At 42.9% G+C, this 18,156-nt stretch overlaps 2 protein-coding genes across 2 annotated transcripts; both read left to right on the top strand.

Moving 5' to 3' along the window:
• The first annotated feature begins 1,536 nt into the window (after positions 1-1,536).
• Positions 1,537-3,378, top strand: LOC129764205 (eukaryotic translation initiation factor 3 subunit E). Its single transcript, XM_055763066.1, has 3 exons — positions 1,537-1,763; positions 1,902-2,171; positions 2,234-3,378. Exons 1-3 carry the CDS (start codon positions 1,674-1,676, stop codon positions 3,179-3,181), a joined length of 1,308 nt encoding a protein of 435 aa, XP_055619041.1. The 5' UTR covers positions 1,537-1,673; the 3' UTR covers positions 3,182-3,378.
• Positions 3,379-5,537: 2,159 nt separating this feature from the next.
• Positions 5,538-14,966, top strand: LOC129766622 (uncharacterized). The gene is made up of 5 exons (XM_055767200.1): positions 5,538-5,641; positions 6,102-7,572; positions 7,836-8,678; positions 8,851-9,332; positions 14,744-14,966. The coding sequence occupies exons 1-5, from the start codon at positions 5,538-5,540 to the stop codon at positions 14,964-14,966; spliced, it is 3,123 nt and encodes a 1,040-aa protein (XP_055623175.1).
• The last annotated feature ends 3,190 nt before the right edge of the window (positions 14,967-18,156 follow it).

Genomic DNA, 18,156 nt, shown 5'->3' with positions numbered 1-18,156 from the left:
GTTGCTTTACATTTGTCTGTGCCATAGGAAGAAACAGAATCTGAGCTTTGTAATTGATGTGCAAACGATGATATCCTCAGACAGCTGGAAGAAACTTCGGGGAAGGCACATCATAATAATATTCTATAAGCATGTCGAAATGTTTCGTTTCAAAATAGCTCAATGACAGATCCACGGAATCATTGCATATCCTCCGGTGGCATGTAACCCAGTATGCCGCGCATTCTTTTGCGGTAATTAGTGAAAGAGCGAACCGCTTAATATTGGACAATTTCACGATGTCATTACCCGTCAGTAGAACGTTATCCGGTTTCAGAACGCGATAAATACCATTACGTGGGAATAGTTCAGAGTATCTGCCACTCGGTAAATGTATTTACTCATCCTCCTCCCCTCAAATCACTCATTGGTACTTGTTTCCAAAAATTGTAGAAGCTGCGCCTTTATTTGCGTATCCTTATGCATCAATGGGATCTGTGGACGATTTTTTATTAACTCTGTAACATCATATACAATCGATCCCATACGTATAGCAAGGTTTTGTCCTGTTTTCTGAGTGTCAGTTTGGCCCTAGCTTGTCGTTGATTCTGACAATAGAGGCGAATGAACTGAAAAGTTTAAAACCTCTATAATTCATCACGTTCGTTCGTTCGTTCATTCTGAGTATGAGTGTTATTTCTAGTGCAATCACGATCACGCTGTAAGTAAACTTCATGAGTGTTCACAGACAATAAGCAGGGTATGTTTACCTTAATTGAAACCGGCTCCACAATAGTACAGCTAATTTGTGCTGATATTGGTGGTGCTGATGTCATGAATTGACGAATGATGAATCGCTAATCTATCCAGACTGTACCTTTTAATTAGTATCTATAAAATTATTTCCTCAAATTATATTATTAGTAGTAATTTCAACGATGTCGTTATTATTAGTTGACTAATTTCCCTAAGCAACCGTGAATAGGAACAATAAGAAAAGTATGTTATTATTAGTATGATAGGTGCCCAAAGATTATGATATCAAATTTATAATATCGATAAAAAATTTAAAATCTCAAACTCGTATTACGCTATTTTGCACTATTCGAAGATACGCTCGTGGGAGTTATCATCACTGACGGTGTGATAATTAGATTGGACCCTGTTCGGGTTATTCCAATAGATAGCCCATGTCCCGGTGTATTAGGTGTGACAGAGGCCCATTCGCGACAAACTAGCTCGATAAAATAAAATAAGGATCATTGAGATCAAATTTGTTTTTCTGAAAAGACGTCTGTGATGCAAATAGCCATATCGTATGGCAAATTGCTTATAAGTAACGTATTATGTTTTGTTTGTAAACAGAACACAGTAGACTTATAAAAGATGGTTGCAGAGCAGTTTTGGCTAATTGGCTTACCTAGTAACAATACTTCTATTCATCTTGACCCTTATCTCCTTTAGTGACCGTTCCCTCGTCGTGATGTTTCTTCCAACTACCGCTAGAGAACGTAGAGAACACACTTGTTAGCCGTGTTAGCCCAACGTCAAACGTCATCCATTTTTCTCACTCTTCCAAAACGTCGTACGGACAGCCTAAACAGTGTCCACATGTCGTGTTGCTGAAATTTATTGAATTTGAACGTATTTCACGATTCCGATAATAATTTCAACTACAACCAACATCCACCAAAATGGCTAAGTTTGATTTAACAGCGAAAAATTGTCAGTACCTCGACCGGCATCTGACTTTTCCTCTGCTGGAGTTTCTCTTGCAAAAGAATGTGAGTATTTTTTTCTTCCTTTTCTTCGTGATAACTTGCAGATTTGCCGCTGAGTTGTCAACATGGCTTGATGTTGATGCGAATCAAAAATATGCCGACGCTCCCAAACAATGCCAATTATTCCACTTTTTTTTAAAGATTTATGATCAAACATCGCTACTGAAATTTATCCTGGAGACGGTGAGTAAGACGAATATGGTTGATTATACGATGGATATTCGCGAACGTCTGAACATGGGTAACGAGCTGCCCGAGGAGTTAATCAAGCGCAGGGCTAACGTATTGGTTAAGCTGAAGGAACTACAGACCGAAGTGGCGCCACTGATGAAGTGCATGGAGGAGCTCAAAAATCCGGATACGATGAAGGATTCCAAATCGATTGTTCATGCACTTCAACAAGAGTTCGATGTGAGTTTTGTCAAGTCTCCTAATGCAACATCGGAAATAAGCTTTATTTTACATTGTTTTAGTTTAAGTATGACATCATAAGGAGTGCTCAAAAGATGGCCAAGTACCTATACGAATGTGGCAATTACCGGGATTCGATTTCTTATTTGTACATTTGCCTGCTGGTTATGGACCCTGCCGATAAGAACTACTTGAATGTTTTGTGGGGCAAACTGGCGGCGGAAATTCTCACGCTGAATTGGGCAACGGCGCTCGAGGATTTAACACGCCTTCGAGACTTCATCGACAACCATAACTTTTCTTCGATTGAAGTTCTTCAACAGCGTACGTGGTTGATCCACTGGAGTGTGTTGGTGTTCTTCAATCACGCCAAGGGCCGAGACTTGATTATTGAAATGTTTCTCTACAAACAGCTATACTTGAATGCGATTCAAACGATGTGTCCCCATATTTTGCGTTATCTTGCAACCGCGGTCATCATCAACCGGGGAAGAAGGAACGCCCTTAAGGATTTGATTAAAATTATTCAGCAGGAATCGTACACTTACCGTGATCCGATCACCGAATTTCTCGAGCATCTGTACGTCAATTTCGACTTCGAAGGTGCCCGCATGAAGTTGCACGAGTGCCAAACGGTGATCATAAACGATTTCTTCATCATCGGGTGTCTGAATGAATTCGTTGAGAATGCTCGTTTGATGATTTTCGAAACGTTCTGCCGCATTCATCAGTGCATCACGATTGGAATGTTGGCCGACAAGCTGAACATGGAACCGGACGAAGCCGAATGCTGGATTGTGAATCTGATCCGTAACGCACGGTTGGATGCGAAAATTGATTCAAAGTTAGGTCATGTCGTGATGGGAACGCAACCTCTTTCTCCGTATCAGCAGTTGGTTGAGAAAATTGACTCACTTTCAGTTCGCTCTGAGGCGCTGACCGTTCTGGTCGAACGTAAACAAAAAGCCAAGACGCAAGAGTCGGGCGAAGGAAATTGGAAGTATTACTAAAAGGGGACACACCTCACAATAAATAGGAGCTGAAAGTTTTAAACATTAACCAACATTTTCTATCTGCAAGGGGTTGCGTAGGTTCCAACAAAATATATAGCCACGATTGACACACAAACATGAGGAAAAAAGTTGAAATTTATTGTACATTACGGAGAGCTTGTAATAAATTAATAAATTTCACGAAAAGGAAAAAACCATCTTCATTTTTATCGAAAAATGCTCCAATTTGGCGGCAGTGAAAGCTGCTTGTGCTTGTACCATTATTGAATACAAAGTAGGGGTAGTGGGGGCAAAAGTGGCACCTGCTTGTCTGGTAGTATAACTATTGGATATTCTTTCTTTCTTTGTTTTTAAGAGACTTTAAACTTGGAAGTTCATTCGCCTCTAATTGGATATTTATCCCATATTGGTAGTCATCTTATGCTTGAAGAATATCATGACTTTTGAGTCACCCTATTTATTTATTTATTTATTTACAATGATTCAAAATCACATTCAGAGATTAGATCTGATTCACAACTTTTCACCAATAAATACGATCCATGGCTGCAGTTCTCCAACTTCCGACTGCACCGATTCTTGCCAAGTCCTGCTCCACCTGGTCCAACCACCTCGCCCGCTGGGCTCCTCTCCTTCTTATTAGGTTCTTCTTGTTAGGCATGATCGGATTCGATGCGAACACCATCTTTGCAGGGCTGCTGTCCGGTAATCTTGCAACATGCCTTGCCCATCGCACTCGTCCAGCCTTGGCGACTTTCTGGATGCTGGGTTTGTTGCGCCAGTTCGTGGTTCATTCTCCTTCTCCACACTCTGTTTTCCTGTACGCCAACGTATACTGTTCTGAGCACTCGACGTTCGAAAACACCAAGCGCTTGAGAGTCCTCTTCAAGCATCGTCCATGATTCGTGACCATAGAGAACAACCGGTCGAATTACGGATTTGTACATAAACTTCGTACGGGGTCGGAGTTTGTTGGACCTCAAGGATTTGTGGAGCCCATAGTAGGCACAACTTCCATTGACTATGCGTCTTCGAATTTCACGGCTGTTGTTGTTGTAAGTTGTTATCAACGAGCCAAGGTAGACAAATTCCTCTATAACCTCTAGCTCGTAGCCGTATATCACAACACTACTACATACCAAGAAGATCTCTGTTGCGATCAGTCCCTGCTACCATGTATTTAGTCTTAGATGCATTGATCCCAAGCCCAATCAGCCCTGCTTCGTGTTTCAGTCGGCTACCGTCGCATGTGTTCTTCCGATTATATCCACGTCGTCGGCGAAGCAGATAAACTGGCTAGACTTGTTGAAAATCGTGCCCAGCATGTTGAAGCCCGATATCCGCATAACACCTTCCAGCGCCACGTTGAAGAGCAGACAGGAGAGTCCATCATCTTGTCGAAGTCCCCTGTGAGTCTCAAATGATTCCGACAGCTCACCTGAGATTCACACACTGCACCGCACATCGTTCATCGTTGCCTGTATCGGTCTTGTCAGCTTTCGGGGAAAGCCGTGTTCGTCCATGATTCTCCATAGCTGTCGTCGGTCGATTGTATGATATGTAGCCTTGAAGTCAACGAAGATGTGATGCGTAGGGACCTGTTACTCGCGGAATTTTTGGAGGATCTGCCGCAGTGTAAAAATCTAGACAGAGTTTTGTAGGCACCATTCAGGATTGTGATGGCACGATAGTTACCACAATCCAGCTTGTCACCTTTTTTTATGTATGGGGCAGATTACCTCGTCCTTCCACTCCTCCGGTAGTTGTTCTGTGTCCCAGATCCTCACTATCAACCGGTGCGCACACTCTACAAGTTTTCCCGGGCCTCCCTTGAAGAGCTTCGCTACGAGGCAATCCTTACCAGCTGCTTTGTGGTTCTTTCGTTGATTGATGGCCTCCTTCACTTATCCCCATCGTCGGGGGTGGTACGTCGTCGCTGTTCACTGCACCGGTGTATTGGTCTCCTGTCTTCGCGCTGTTCAGGTGTTCATCGTAGTGCTGCCTCCACCTTTCGATCACCTCGCGTTCGTTCGTCAAGATGCCTCCTTCTTTGTTCATGCACATTTCGGCCCGCGGCACAATGCCTTTGTGCGAGGCGTTTAGTTTCTTGAAGAACTTCCGCGATTCTCGAGAACGATAAATCAGCTTCATCTCCTCACACTCTCTCTCTTCCAGGCGGCGCTTTTTTCCCCGATAGAGATTTGTTTGCTGCCTTCGCTTCAGTCTGTATCGTTCCATGTTTTGTCGAGTCGGTCGTTGCAGCATGGCTGCGCGTGCTGCATCCTTCTCGTTCAGGAGTGCTCGGCACTCGTCGTCAAACCATTCGTTCCGTTGTCCTCGTTGTTCATACCCAATGACGGTCTTTGCTGTACTTCTAATCGCTCAAGTTGCTCCAGCATTCATCGAGGGGAGCAGCATCCAGTTCGTCTATCCCCGGTTACGCAACTTCAAGACGCTGTGAGTATGTTGCAGCAACGTTCGGCTCCTGTAGTCGTCGTAGGTGGTACCGTGGTGAGCACTGGTGTCTTATGTTTTTGACGACTGACAGTTTAGAATGCAGTTTGACCATCACCAGATAGTGATCTGAATCGATGTTAGCACCACGATAGGTTTTGACGTCGATGATATCCGAGAAGTGCCGACCGTCGATCAAAACGTGGTCAATTTGTGTTTCTGTTTGCTGTGGTGATCTCCAGGTGTAACGAACGGTATTGGAGGCTGTGCTACGTATGGCCATATTCTTGGAGGCAGCGAAGTAGATAAGTCTCAGGCCATTTTCGTTGGTTCTCTAATGTGCGCTGAACAATCTATGGAAATTGGTACAGAAGTTATCGCTGTGTCGCAAGTGTTTATTTTCGCACGGCAAGCGCCCGTGCAAATCTAATGGACGTTGCGACGTAGAAGGTTGTAAGTACAGGCATCATCCGTTGTTGCATTCCACCGCGAAGAAGAACAGTCCTACAACGTCCAGCAACACTGCAGTGCAGAACCATCACCACTCCGGGCGAGGATCACTGTTTCGCATCATTCCCGTGACGCTGTACGGGCGAGAACGATCGATTACGACGTTCGCTTTTCTAGACGATGGATCGTCTATAACTCTGGTCGAAGATTCGTTAGTTGATTACCTAGGTATCGAAGGCAAAGTCGATAATCTGTGTCTAACTTGGACGGCCAATGTTACTCGCTCAGAGGAGCTGTCTAAACTGGTGAGTTTGGACATATCGGGTGTCGCACAGCAGAAGAAATTCACTATTGCTGAAGCACGAACGGTAAGGAACTTGGGATTACCCAAGCAGACCATGTGCTACGAGGAATTCGTGGAACTTTATCCATACCTCGCTGGGATACCGATCCAAGACTATGAGGATGCTGTTCCAAGAATTTTAATTGGAAATGATAATGCACATTTGAGTGTTACCTTGAAGATGCGTGAAAGGAAAATGGATGAGCCCATCGCCACCAAAACGCGACTGGGATGGTCAATCCATGGTCCAACGGCGACGGTGGAAAAGAAACGATGCTTCAGTATGCACATGTGTCAGTGTGCCAGTAATGACGAAAGCTTGCACGAATTAGTGAAGCAGTATTTTTCGCTGGATAATATGGGGGTATCTGTGAAACGAAACGTAGAGTCCGACGAAGATCAGCGAGCGAGGCGAATTTTGCAAAACACTACACAACGTGTTGGCTTTCGTTTTGAAATCGGCTTGCTATGGAAGTACGATAACTTCGAATTTCCCGACAGCTATTTCATGGCTGTCCGAAGACTGGAATGTCTGGAGCGAAGGATGAAAGCGAATCCCGAACTCTGTGTTGGTGTGAATAAACAAATAGAAGAATATAAAAGAAAAGGATACATCGTGAAGGTAACTGAAGAAGACCTGATTACTGCCGATCCTCGAAAAGTTTGGTATTTGCCATTAGGTGTGGTCATCAACCTCAAAAAGCCAGGCAAAATCCGCATTTTCTGTGATACGGCCGCGGAAGTAGACGGAGTGAGTCTAAACACGATGCTAATTAAAGGACCTGACTTACTAGTACCCTTGAAGTCGGTTCTGACCGGTTTCCGCGAACGGAGAGTAGCGGTTTGCGCGGATGTGAAAGAAATGTTTCACCAAATGGTGATGAGACGGGCAGACAGACAATCACAACGAATCTTGTTGAGGCAGAATCCGAACCAGGAACTACAGGTTTACTTCATGAATGTGGCCACCTTTGGTTCTGCAAGTTCACCGTGTTCTGCACAATTTGTTAAGAACCCTAACGCTAGCGAATATGCGGACCAATACCCGGACGCGTCGGATGCCATAATACGGAAGCATTATGTTGACGATTATTTGGACAGCATGGGCAGCGAAGAGGAAACGATTAGAAGGGCGAAAGAGGTAACATTCGTCCATTCGAGAGGCGGGTTTGTAATTCGTGGGTGAATGTCAAACTCAGAGAAGGTGTTACAAAAGCTGGGTGAGTCCATGAGCGCTGAAGTTAAGGAGTTATCCAAGGAGATCTGAAACTTCTCGGAACGAGTGTTAGGAGTATTATGGACGCCACGAGTTGATGCCTTCATGTCGCATGGGACGATAAAATCCCATCTGAGCTCAAGCAGCGATGGGACCGATGGGTTGCTCTTTTCCCCTCTTTGGAAAAGGTGCGCGTGCCGCGTTGTTATTTTCCGGGGCAGTCGTCAACGAAATTTAAAAATATACAATTGCATATGTTCGTGGATGCCAGTGTGGCCGCATTTGCTTGTGTCGCTTATCTGCGCGGTGAAGTAGCTGGACAAATACAATGTGCTTTGGTAACCGGGAAGGCGAAGGTAGCTCCACTCAAGTTAATGTATGTGCCCCGATTGGAGCTCCAAGCTGCGGTGCTAGGGGCGCGACTGGTCGAGAGCATCTGCTCCACTCACACTCTGCCTATCACGAAGAGATTCATTTGGACCGACTCGAAGACAGTGTTGGGATGGATTAACTCCGATCAACGAAGATATCGCCAATTCGAGGCTTTCAGCATTGGGGAGATCCTTGAGAAAACAAAAGCCAACGAATGGCATTGGGTTCCCTCGGATTCGAATGCCTCTGATGATGCGACCAAGTGGAAAAGGGGACAGAATTTGTGCCCGGAAGGTCGCTGGTTCGGAGGACCTAATTTTTTACATTTGAGTGAGGAATATTGGCCATCAACCCCAGAAGAGAAAGATGACACAACTGAGGAACAGCAGTCCAGTATGGTAATGCATCATTTTATCATCGATTCGGTGTTTGACTGGGAGCGGTTTTCAAATTGGAACCGTTTGACTAGAACCGTTTGGTTCGTGGTCCGATATCTCGGAAATTTGAGGGCAATAGCACGGCGACTTCCTACAACGAAAGGCCCGCTGAGTCAAGAAGAGTTGGCAAAAGCGGAGGCGTGGATATTTCATTCAACCCAAAAAGAGATCTTCGCAAAGGAAGTGACCATGATGTCTACAGTTCATACTACAGGAAAAAGTGTGAGTCTAGATAGTGACAGCAAGCTCTTCAAACTTTCTTGATAACAACGGCGTTTTGCGTGTGGAAACCAGGATAAGTTTAGCAGCATTTGCATCATATGACACAAGAAATTCTATCATTCTTCCTCGGTATCATCGTGTAACCAAGTTGATCTTCTTATGGTATCATCAGAAGCTTCTACACGGTAATATGGAAACCGTAATTAATGAGTTACGACAGCGATTCCATGTATCCAACCTACGCACCGTCGTTCGAGGCGCAGTGAAGGAATGTCTGCAATGCAATGTGTCCAAGGCAGTTCCTTCGGTACCCAGAATGAGTCGTCTACCAGCGGCCAGGCTAGGAGCATTTTTCCGACCGTTTACATTTGTCGGTCTGGACTACTTTGGCCCAATGACGGTCCGCGTAGGACGTAACAATGTGAAACGTTGGGTAGCCTTATTTACGTGTCTTTCCATCCGTGCTGTGCATCTAGAAGTCGTGCATTCATTGTCGACAGAATCGTGTAAGATGGCTGTTCGGCGGTTTGTGGCACGGCATGGATCTCCGTCAGAAATTTACAGCGATAACGCGACAAACTTTCTAGATGCCAGCAACGAACTTCGGAACGCCAAGCGTGGGTACAAACATCCACCGGAGTGTTGCGAAGACCGGTAGCGAAACTTGCGGTACTAGATCTTGGTTCTGGTAAAACTGGTCCTGGGAGCGCTGACCAGTGTTACGTCCCGGGGAATGTTGCGACGTTTACGAGCACATACGTTAGACCCCTCGTTGCCACAGTTGACCCCAACGATACCGTTGCTGGCGAGATAGATAGGATCTGATCGGCCATCATTCATAAACCAAATTGAACGCAAGGTACACCAGTTTCCAGTTTCTATTATATTTATGCGCAATTGTTGAAGTTTATAGTTTCGTAACAATTCCTTGAAGTCGTAAGTGGCACTGAATTTAAAAATGAATTCGATTACATTATGCCTTACTGAATTGATAGGTTCTAGGAACATCTACAATTACACATTTATTGGATAGGAGAAGAATTGGAAGTTAATATAGATGTAAGTAATCATTGTAATTAATGGTAGTTAAATTTCGGCTGAATAAATGCTTTCAGCTTTTAGCATTTTCCATCTCGAACAAAGGTGGATTCGCTCAGGAGAAATCCGAAATTTACTCTTCCCACACTACCAATTACCGGTCTAAACTCCTTCTCTTGGCCGACCTGAGCGTTCAAATCACCGATCACGATTTTAATGTCATGTTTTGGGCAGCGATCGTATCCACGCTCTAGCTGCGCGTAGAATCCTTCCTTGTCGTCATTGGTTCTAGCTAGATGAGGGCTGTGGAAGTCAATAATGCTGATATTGAAGAAGTGGCCTCGCATCCCCAGTCAGCACATTCTTTCGATGATCGCCCGCCAGCCAATCACCCGTTTCTGCATCTCCCTCATCACAATGAAAGATGTACCCATCTCGTGTGTGTTGCCACAGCTCTGGTAGATGGTATATCCACCTTGGAACGATTGCACCATCGAACCATTCCAGCACAACTCCTGCAGCGCTACGATGTTTAATTTCGGGCTCTCAATATTTCCGAAAGAATACGGGTAAAATTGAGAGACTTGCAGTTCTATGTTCCGAGTTTCCAATCTCTAGTCCGTGTTCTTTGCGTGGGTATATTCCGATTGTCCTGTCTCGAATTTCTTTGTGAATTGTCCTGTGCGTTTCATTTTTTACGGATGGCTTGCAGGGCCTGCACCAACCCCATGTCTCGTTGGAGAACCGGCGTGCACAGCTCTTTTTAGAGTCCCCGCTGGCACGAAGACAGTGATCAGCCACCCCTGACATGGGGATCAGACGCTGTTTTGAGCCTCACCTCCATGGTGAACAGACGCTCGGATGGTCACATTGTACTTCAGTAAAGCTCATGGTGGCGGAAAGCGGGAAAAGCGGAAAATGCTGAAAAAGGGCGGAATCAAAATCCATCGGGTAAAAGTCGGGAATTGCTACACGAAGTCGGTATTTTCGCTCAGTGAGAATTTTTGGGTGCTCTAACTGTACTTTATGTGTTTCAGCGCGTTACGACCTTCTATGCAGTGTGAATCTGTTTTTTGAATGAATCCTGCTCTGCTGAAGAAAGTAATTCAATGTTCCATGGATGATCCAGCAGTGAACTGGAAAATGTTTAAAGATTTTACAAGCGAGGTCCAAGAACTTACATAAAACCCGTCGCACGAAATTTTCAACATTGGAAGCTGCGGACTCCATACGATTCATAATTCTACCATGGAGGGGCTGAGAAAAACCGAATGAAATACACTGGAGTCGCTTTTTACGCGGGGGATACGTGCCGCGTAAAAAAAACCACGTAAATTCCAAAATCCGCACATAAAAAATCGCGAAAATTTCAAAATCCGCGTAAAAAAAACCGTGTAAATTCCAAAATCTGCGTAAAAAAAACTGGGTAATTTTCAAAATCCGTGTAAAACTCAAACAAACAATGATTTAGTAGTTTAAAATGCAACCCACACTCTAACAACTAATTACCTCAATTTTTTGCATGCTATATGTATCTTCTTTTAATTCTCAGCTACTAATTAGTGATACAATACAAACTTATTCTGTGAAATGTCACATCAATAAGCATATTAATTTTTACGCGGTTAATGCGAGCCGCGTTGAAAAAACCGCGTAAATTCCGAAATCCGCGTAAAAAACCGCGTAAATTATGAAATCCGCGTAAAAATAAACCCCGTAAATTCCAAAAACCGCGTAAAAAAAGCCGCGTAAAGTAAAACCACGTATAAAAAGCGTGTAAAAAGCGACTTCAGTGTACCAAGTTAGTTGGTGAAACAATGTTGTGGATAAGATACAATCTCTTCATGGGATGTAACATCATTGTAAATAAATCATCACAAAACGAAAGCATCGTTGGGATGTACAATAGATGCGACTGGTAGGTACTATTGAGACGATTCAGTGCAGTGTCAGACATAGTACCTAGCAAAAAAAATAAAAAATCAAAACAAAAAATACAAGCTGCCCGAAATAAAAAACAAATTCAGAATATGATTCTAAACCCGGACGGATTAAAAGTCAAACATACGAGGGTCGTTCAAAAACTAAGTTACAGTGCGACGATTATTTAGAAAAATATAAAATAAAACGTAGATTACGAATATCACCTTGTTTTTCGTCCTAACTTTATTTTTCCGCAATTTCTGAGACACTGAAACTTATTTTTTGAACGACCCTCGTATATATGTTCGGCATTCAAATCACGATTAAAAAAGTGTCCGCATTTCAAATCACGGTACAATGAAGAAAATTACAAATTTTGAGCAAATATAACTAGGTTTTGTGGATTTCTGTGATGCAGACGCATGTGATTGGTTGGTGGTCAATCAACCCAAAAGTGTGCAGATTGAGGATTAAGGGCCGATTCTTCAACATCTGCATCATTACCGTACACAGCCCTCACCTTACAAGCCCCGATGATGACAAAGACGAATTCTACGCGCAGCTGGAATGCGAAAACGAATGCTGCCCAAAATATGACATCAAGATCATCATTTGTGCTCCCGTGGCCGAGTGGTTAGCGTCACACCTAACATGTCGGAGGTTCGGGTTCGATTCCCGTTCTGGTCCGGGGAATTTTTCGTCAAAGAAATTTCCTCCGACTTGCACTGTGGTCACGCTTATTCTAGAGCTTGTCGCTTAGACTGCATTCAAGGCGTGTTAGAGTCCCCGCACACTGCAGACTTTTTTTCAGCCGATAGTTTGGTCGGATTGGGTTGCTAGTGCGCACACCGAACCAACCAAACAGTCGGGTTGGTAAAGAGTGCGCACACTAGCCAACTGTTGCTCGAAAGACTGTATTTAATTTGTGTTCGACAACGGAGAAAAGCTTAGAAAGCGATCGATCGTGAGTTCAAAACTCAGGACCCTCATTGACCATCTTTGTGTTGTTACAGAATAGCTACGTCCACGCAACAATCATCAGCGATGGAGATCGATCCACGGTCGAAATAAGATCGATTCATCCATACAACTGCTCTGCTCTGCAAGACACATCGGGCTGCTGTTCTATAAATAACTCAACAATGATCAAACAACTGTCTCCGCTGTCCGGTGGTCCAACTGGATAATGGAAGAACAGAAAGAATACTCTTACGCCTAAATGGCTACTGTGTGAATGTACCATATGTAATGGTATAGAAGGAATACTGGTGAATGGCAACTGTGTAATGTGCTAATTTATAGATATATGATAACCATGTGACATGTACACGATTAAAATTCGGCTCTGTTACAGCTAAAATGCTAATGAGCCTTAAAATAAAAAAATGGGATAAAAAAAAACGGAGAAAAGAACGGTGAAGGGAAACCAAAAAGAGATTCAGAGGGCATTGGGTGCATCTCATTCTCAGTGATTCGCACGGCACGTATGTCGGATGCCAAAATTAAGAGCGAATTGAGAGCGAATTGAACTATAGACCGATAAACAATCGTCGTGTGTGCGTAGATCGATGCTAGCCAGTACTGATTAATCGGACGGCCGATAGTTGACCGACTGATTAGTTTGAATATAATCGGGAAGCCTATTAAACTTTTTTATCAGTCTACTGATTAAATCGTCTGACCAATCTATCGGCCGACAAAAGTCTGCATTCATTCATTCTTTGTTTTCGAGAGGCTTTAAACTTTGCAGTTCATTCACCTCTAATAAAAGTCTGCAGTCTGCGGGGGCTCTTATTTGGCATAGAAATCTCAACTAAGTACAGGCAAGTATGGAAAAGTTCATTCGCTCATTTCTCCACACCTGATTATAAATCACTTTTGTATCTGCTTGAAATAATCATGGCGAAAAGAATGCAGCAAACAATCGTGAGATTACACGATGAATCATTTTACACTCCCCGACCATCTTCATTCGGGACTGATAGTGAACATAACAAAACACAGAGTGGAGAACAACATTCAATGAATGAATATTCCTTTGGAAGGATCGCACGAAACAAAATAACAAGTGAGTCAAAATAGATTGAATCAGCGTGTATGTATGAGTTTATTTTCCCTTGTACTCTTTTACTTGTCAGCATTGAAGTGCACACGAAATCCACCTTCCCGCTCACCAATAACTTGCGTTAATATGGTCTCTTGCGTTGGCTTAGATCGTTTCATACTAGAAACAAAAAAAATGTCATTGCAATAGTGCACAGGAAACAAATCGATTTCAACTCTCTACCTATATTTTACTGCCGCGATCGAGGCTCAATGATTGCTATTTGAGTGAAAAACGAATGATTTTACAGACACTCGCTGGCTCAAGCAAATGAGGCAAATGAGGGAATGCAAAAATTTCTGAGAATAGAAGAGCGGAATCGAGACAGTATTTTTCCGTTCTAATCGAGAATGAACTTTGCGAAGAGGATAGGTGAATGTTTTCTGTCTCAAATAAAGTGGGGCATAAACGGAGAACAGAGGGGTGAGTTTTATCTGTGAATGAGTGTTGTTGAACGAATTTCGATGCGATTTTGCCCATACCTGAGTACAGGTCGGACTCGATTATCCGGAGACTCGATTATCCGGGATTCGATATTCCGAAATTTTAGACTCGATTATCCAGAGTATTTTATTTTTGATTTTTCTTATTTTTGGATCGGAAATTTTGAACAATTTGTGTGATAATTCCATATTGGATAATCAATATGGGCTTAACTAGATAGCACAGTTAATTATGAAAAATGCAAATCCAAAATGGCCGCCACCACAAAATGACGCCATATATATTTTTTCACAACCACATCAATATGGGTATCAAATGAAAGGGCTTGACTAGTAGAAGTTATTTATAAAAAAGTTATTTATAAAAAATGAAATCCAAGATGGCGGCCACTACAAACTGGCGGATTGGCGGGATTCGGACCACTACCTAGTAATGGTTAAGATGTGCCCAAAACACTCCGTTGTGAACAACATTCGGTACCGATGCCCGCGACGGTACAATCTCACGCGATAGTAAAAACCAGATGTCGCTGAAAACTTCGCACATTCCCTTGAAGCTGCGCTACCGAATTATCGGACTGTTGGAGCATGATTAAAACAGCCATAAACAGCGTAGCGGAGAACATCCTAGGACACATGGAACGAAAACGACGGTTCGAGTGGTTCGATGAGTGTCAGCAAGTGTTATACGAGAAGAACGCTGCGCGGGAGCTAATGATGCGTCAAACTACCCGTCAGAACGTGGAACGATATAGACAAAAGCGGAGACAGCAAACCTAAATCTTCAAGAGAAAGAAGCGCCGCCAGGAAGAGGAGGAGTGTGAAGAACTCGAACACCTGCACCGTTCTCATGCGACGCGAAAGTTCTACCGGAAACTCAATGCATCCCGAGAAGGCTTCGTGCCACGAGCAGAAATATGTCGGAATAAGGATGGGAGTATCCTGACGAACGAATGTGAAGTGACCGAAAGGTGGAGGCAGTACTTCGATGAACATGAATGACGTACAGGTAGAAGACCAAGATAACGATGGAAGCGATTACGTTGGTGCAGTAAATAATGAAGATGTACCTCCTCCAACGATAGGCGAAGTTAAGAATGCTATCAAATAGCTTAAGAATAACAAATCAACTGGAAAAGATGACATCGGAGCATAACTTATCAAGCTGGGCCCGGAAAAATTGGTTAATTGTTTGCATCGACTGATTGTCTGCATTTGGGAAACAGAACAGCTACCGGAGGCATGGAAAGATGTGGAAAGAGTAGACCTTCGGTCGTCTATCGTCATTTACAAACAGATTCGCGGGAGGTTATCAGGCCAGCTTCATCGAAGCTTGGTCTACTACTGACCAGATCTTCACCTTGCGGCAGATCCTCCAGAAATGTCGTGAGTACAGAGTCCCAATGCATCATCTATTCATCGACTTCAAAGCCGCATAGAATTCAATAACACGAAAAGAACTATGGAGAATCATGGTCGAAAACGGCTTCCCCGGGAAGCTGATAAGACTGATTAAGGCTACGATGGATAGAATACAGAGCTATATGCGAACAAGGTGACAAATTCGAAAACATATCGGTTGTCTCTTGTGCCTGCTGTTAAACATTGCGCTAGAGGGTATTATGAGACAAGCGGCGTTTAACTTGCGTGGTACGATCTTCTATGGATCCAATCAATTCATCTGCTTCGCTGATGACGTAGACACTGTCGGCAGAACATTTGAGACGGTAGATGAACATTACACCAAACTTAAGCACGAAGCAGAGGATTGAACTGAAAATGAATGCGTCTAGAACCAAATACATGCTGGCTTCCGGATCCGAGCACGACAGAACCCGAATGGGTAGTAGTGTAGTGATCGACGGCGATGACTTCGAGGTAGTGGACTAATAAGTCTGCCTTGGCTCAATGGTAACGATACCAGCCGCGAGATCCGGAGACGCATTATCAATGAGAGTCGTACCTACTATGGTCTCCCCAAAAATTTAAGATCAAACAGACTTAGCAATCGCGTTTCGTGTTTGTACAGGAAACATAAACGCTCATAAGACCGGTTGTCCTCTACGGGAAATGTCAACAGAGAACAAATTTTTATATTACTGAAACATGACGAGAGCACATCTTAACCATACTACTGTACAAACTATAATACTGTCGGTCATGCAGTATGGTTTGTTTTGTTTTCGTTCTGCTGCTAAAACCCAGATCATTAAACTGGAGAGGATATAGAATCGTTGCCCAGGTATGGGCAAAATCGAAATTCGAAATTCGTTTAACAACACTCTTTCACAGATAAAACTCACCCTTCTATTCTCCGTTTATGCCTCACTTTATTTGTGATAGAAACCATTCACCTATCATCTTCGCTAAGTTCATTCTCGATTAGAACGGAAAAATACTGTCTCGATTCCGCTCATCTATTCTCAGAGAATTTTGCATTCCCTCATTTGCCTCTCGGAATGACGTTAGATGGTGATAGAATAAAATTGGAAACTTTTGCTTGAGCCAGCGAGTGTCTCTGTAAAATCATTCGTTTTTCACTCAAATAGCAATCATTGAGCCTCTATCGCGGCAGTAAAATATAGGTAGATAGTTGAAATCGAGTTGTTTCATGTGCACTATTGCAATGACATTTTTTGTTTCTAGTATGAGACAATCTAAGCTAACGCAAAAGACCATATTAACGCAAGTTATTGGTGAGCGTGAAGGTGGATTCATGTGCACTTGAATGCTGACAAGGAAAAGACTACAAGGGAAAATAAAATCATACATACAAGCAGATTCAGTCTATTTTGACTCACTCGTTATTTTTTTTTCGTGCGATCCTTCCAAAGGAGTATTCATTCATTGAATGTTGTTTTCCACTCTTTGTTTTGTTATGTTCACTCTCAGTCCCGATTGAAGATGGTCGGGGAGTGAAAAATTATTAATCGTGCAATCTCACGATTGCTTGCTACATTCTTTTCACCATGATTATTCCAAGCAGATACAAGAGTGATTAATAATTAGGTGTGGAGAAATGAGCGAATGAACTTTTCCATACTTGTCGTTGCCTACGTGTAGTCAACTCACAGCATAAGTTTTGAAGTCCTGGTAGGAGTAGTATAATAATTGGTCAATTTTGGTAACTATCTTTTCGCATTCTGGTAATCGAAAATTGGAATTGGCCTCGCGAATTGAATTACCGGTCGAGATCCATGGATCTATACTACCACTACATGTCACAATGTTAGCTTTTCGAACTTTTGTAAATTTTGCAAAACTTTTGATTTTGATGTTTCTATGAAGAACTTTGTGGAATTCCTGTGCATCTTTGATCATTGGTAATTTCTCATGTTTCTACTTCAAAATACAGTGGTAGACATCCGTTTAGCCGCACTTAAAAAAAACCTGAAACACTTACAAGACAACTAGGAATGTTCTTTTTATCGGGATACTTATTTGCTGTAGTGATAGTATATTTAAGTCACTTTTATTGAAAGGACGTGCGTCACAATCGCACATACACACAAGGCGGCATCGGTGGATATAAACATTCAAACGTCGTTTTTCCCGAGACATACGTTTAGCCACAGGGCATAAAAATCGAGTTTTCGCATAATCACCAAGCCTTTATCTGTGTTTTTTGAAAAAATACTTGGGAATGTTCAATTTACAAGATAAATATTAGATGTACAACGTAAGAAGTTGGTCATATTAGTGATTTACGTAGAATTTAAAGGAATGGCAAAAGGTATTCTATTGACGGAAGAGGGACGGAAAATAATAAAGATAATCAGTGAACAAAAGTTTTCTAATCACTCGATCGTAACAAAAATTGATCTATCTGAGAAAGTGGTACGGAATTTCTTTAAATAGTGCCAGAAATATGGGATATAACGACCAACAGATGGGAACACCAAAGCGTCTTAAAGGTCGAATAAGACACGAAGCAACCAGGAAACGATGTCCTGCTCATACATTAAGGCAG

This window comes from Toxorhynchites rutilus, chromosome 2, assembly GCF_029784135.1.
Source record: "Toxorhynchites rutilus septentrionalis strain SRP chromosome 2, ASM2978413v1, whole genome shotgun sequence".
In the NCBI taxonomy this organism is placed as follows: domain Eukaryota; kingdom Metazoa; phylum Arthropoda; class Insecta; order Diptera; family Culicidae; genus Toxorhynchites; species Toxorhynchites rutilus.
The sequence above is the reverse complement of the archived record's forward strand: the minus strand, read 5'-3'. Positions and strand labels throughout refer to the sequence as shown.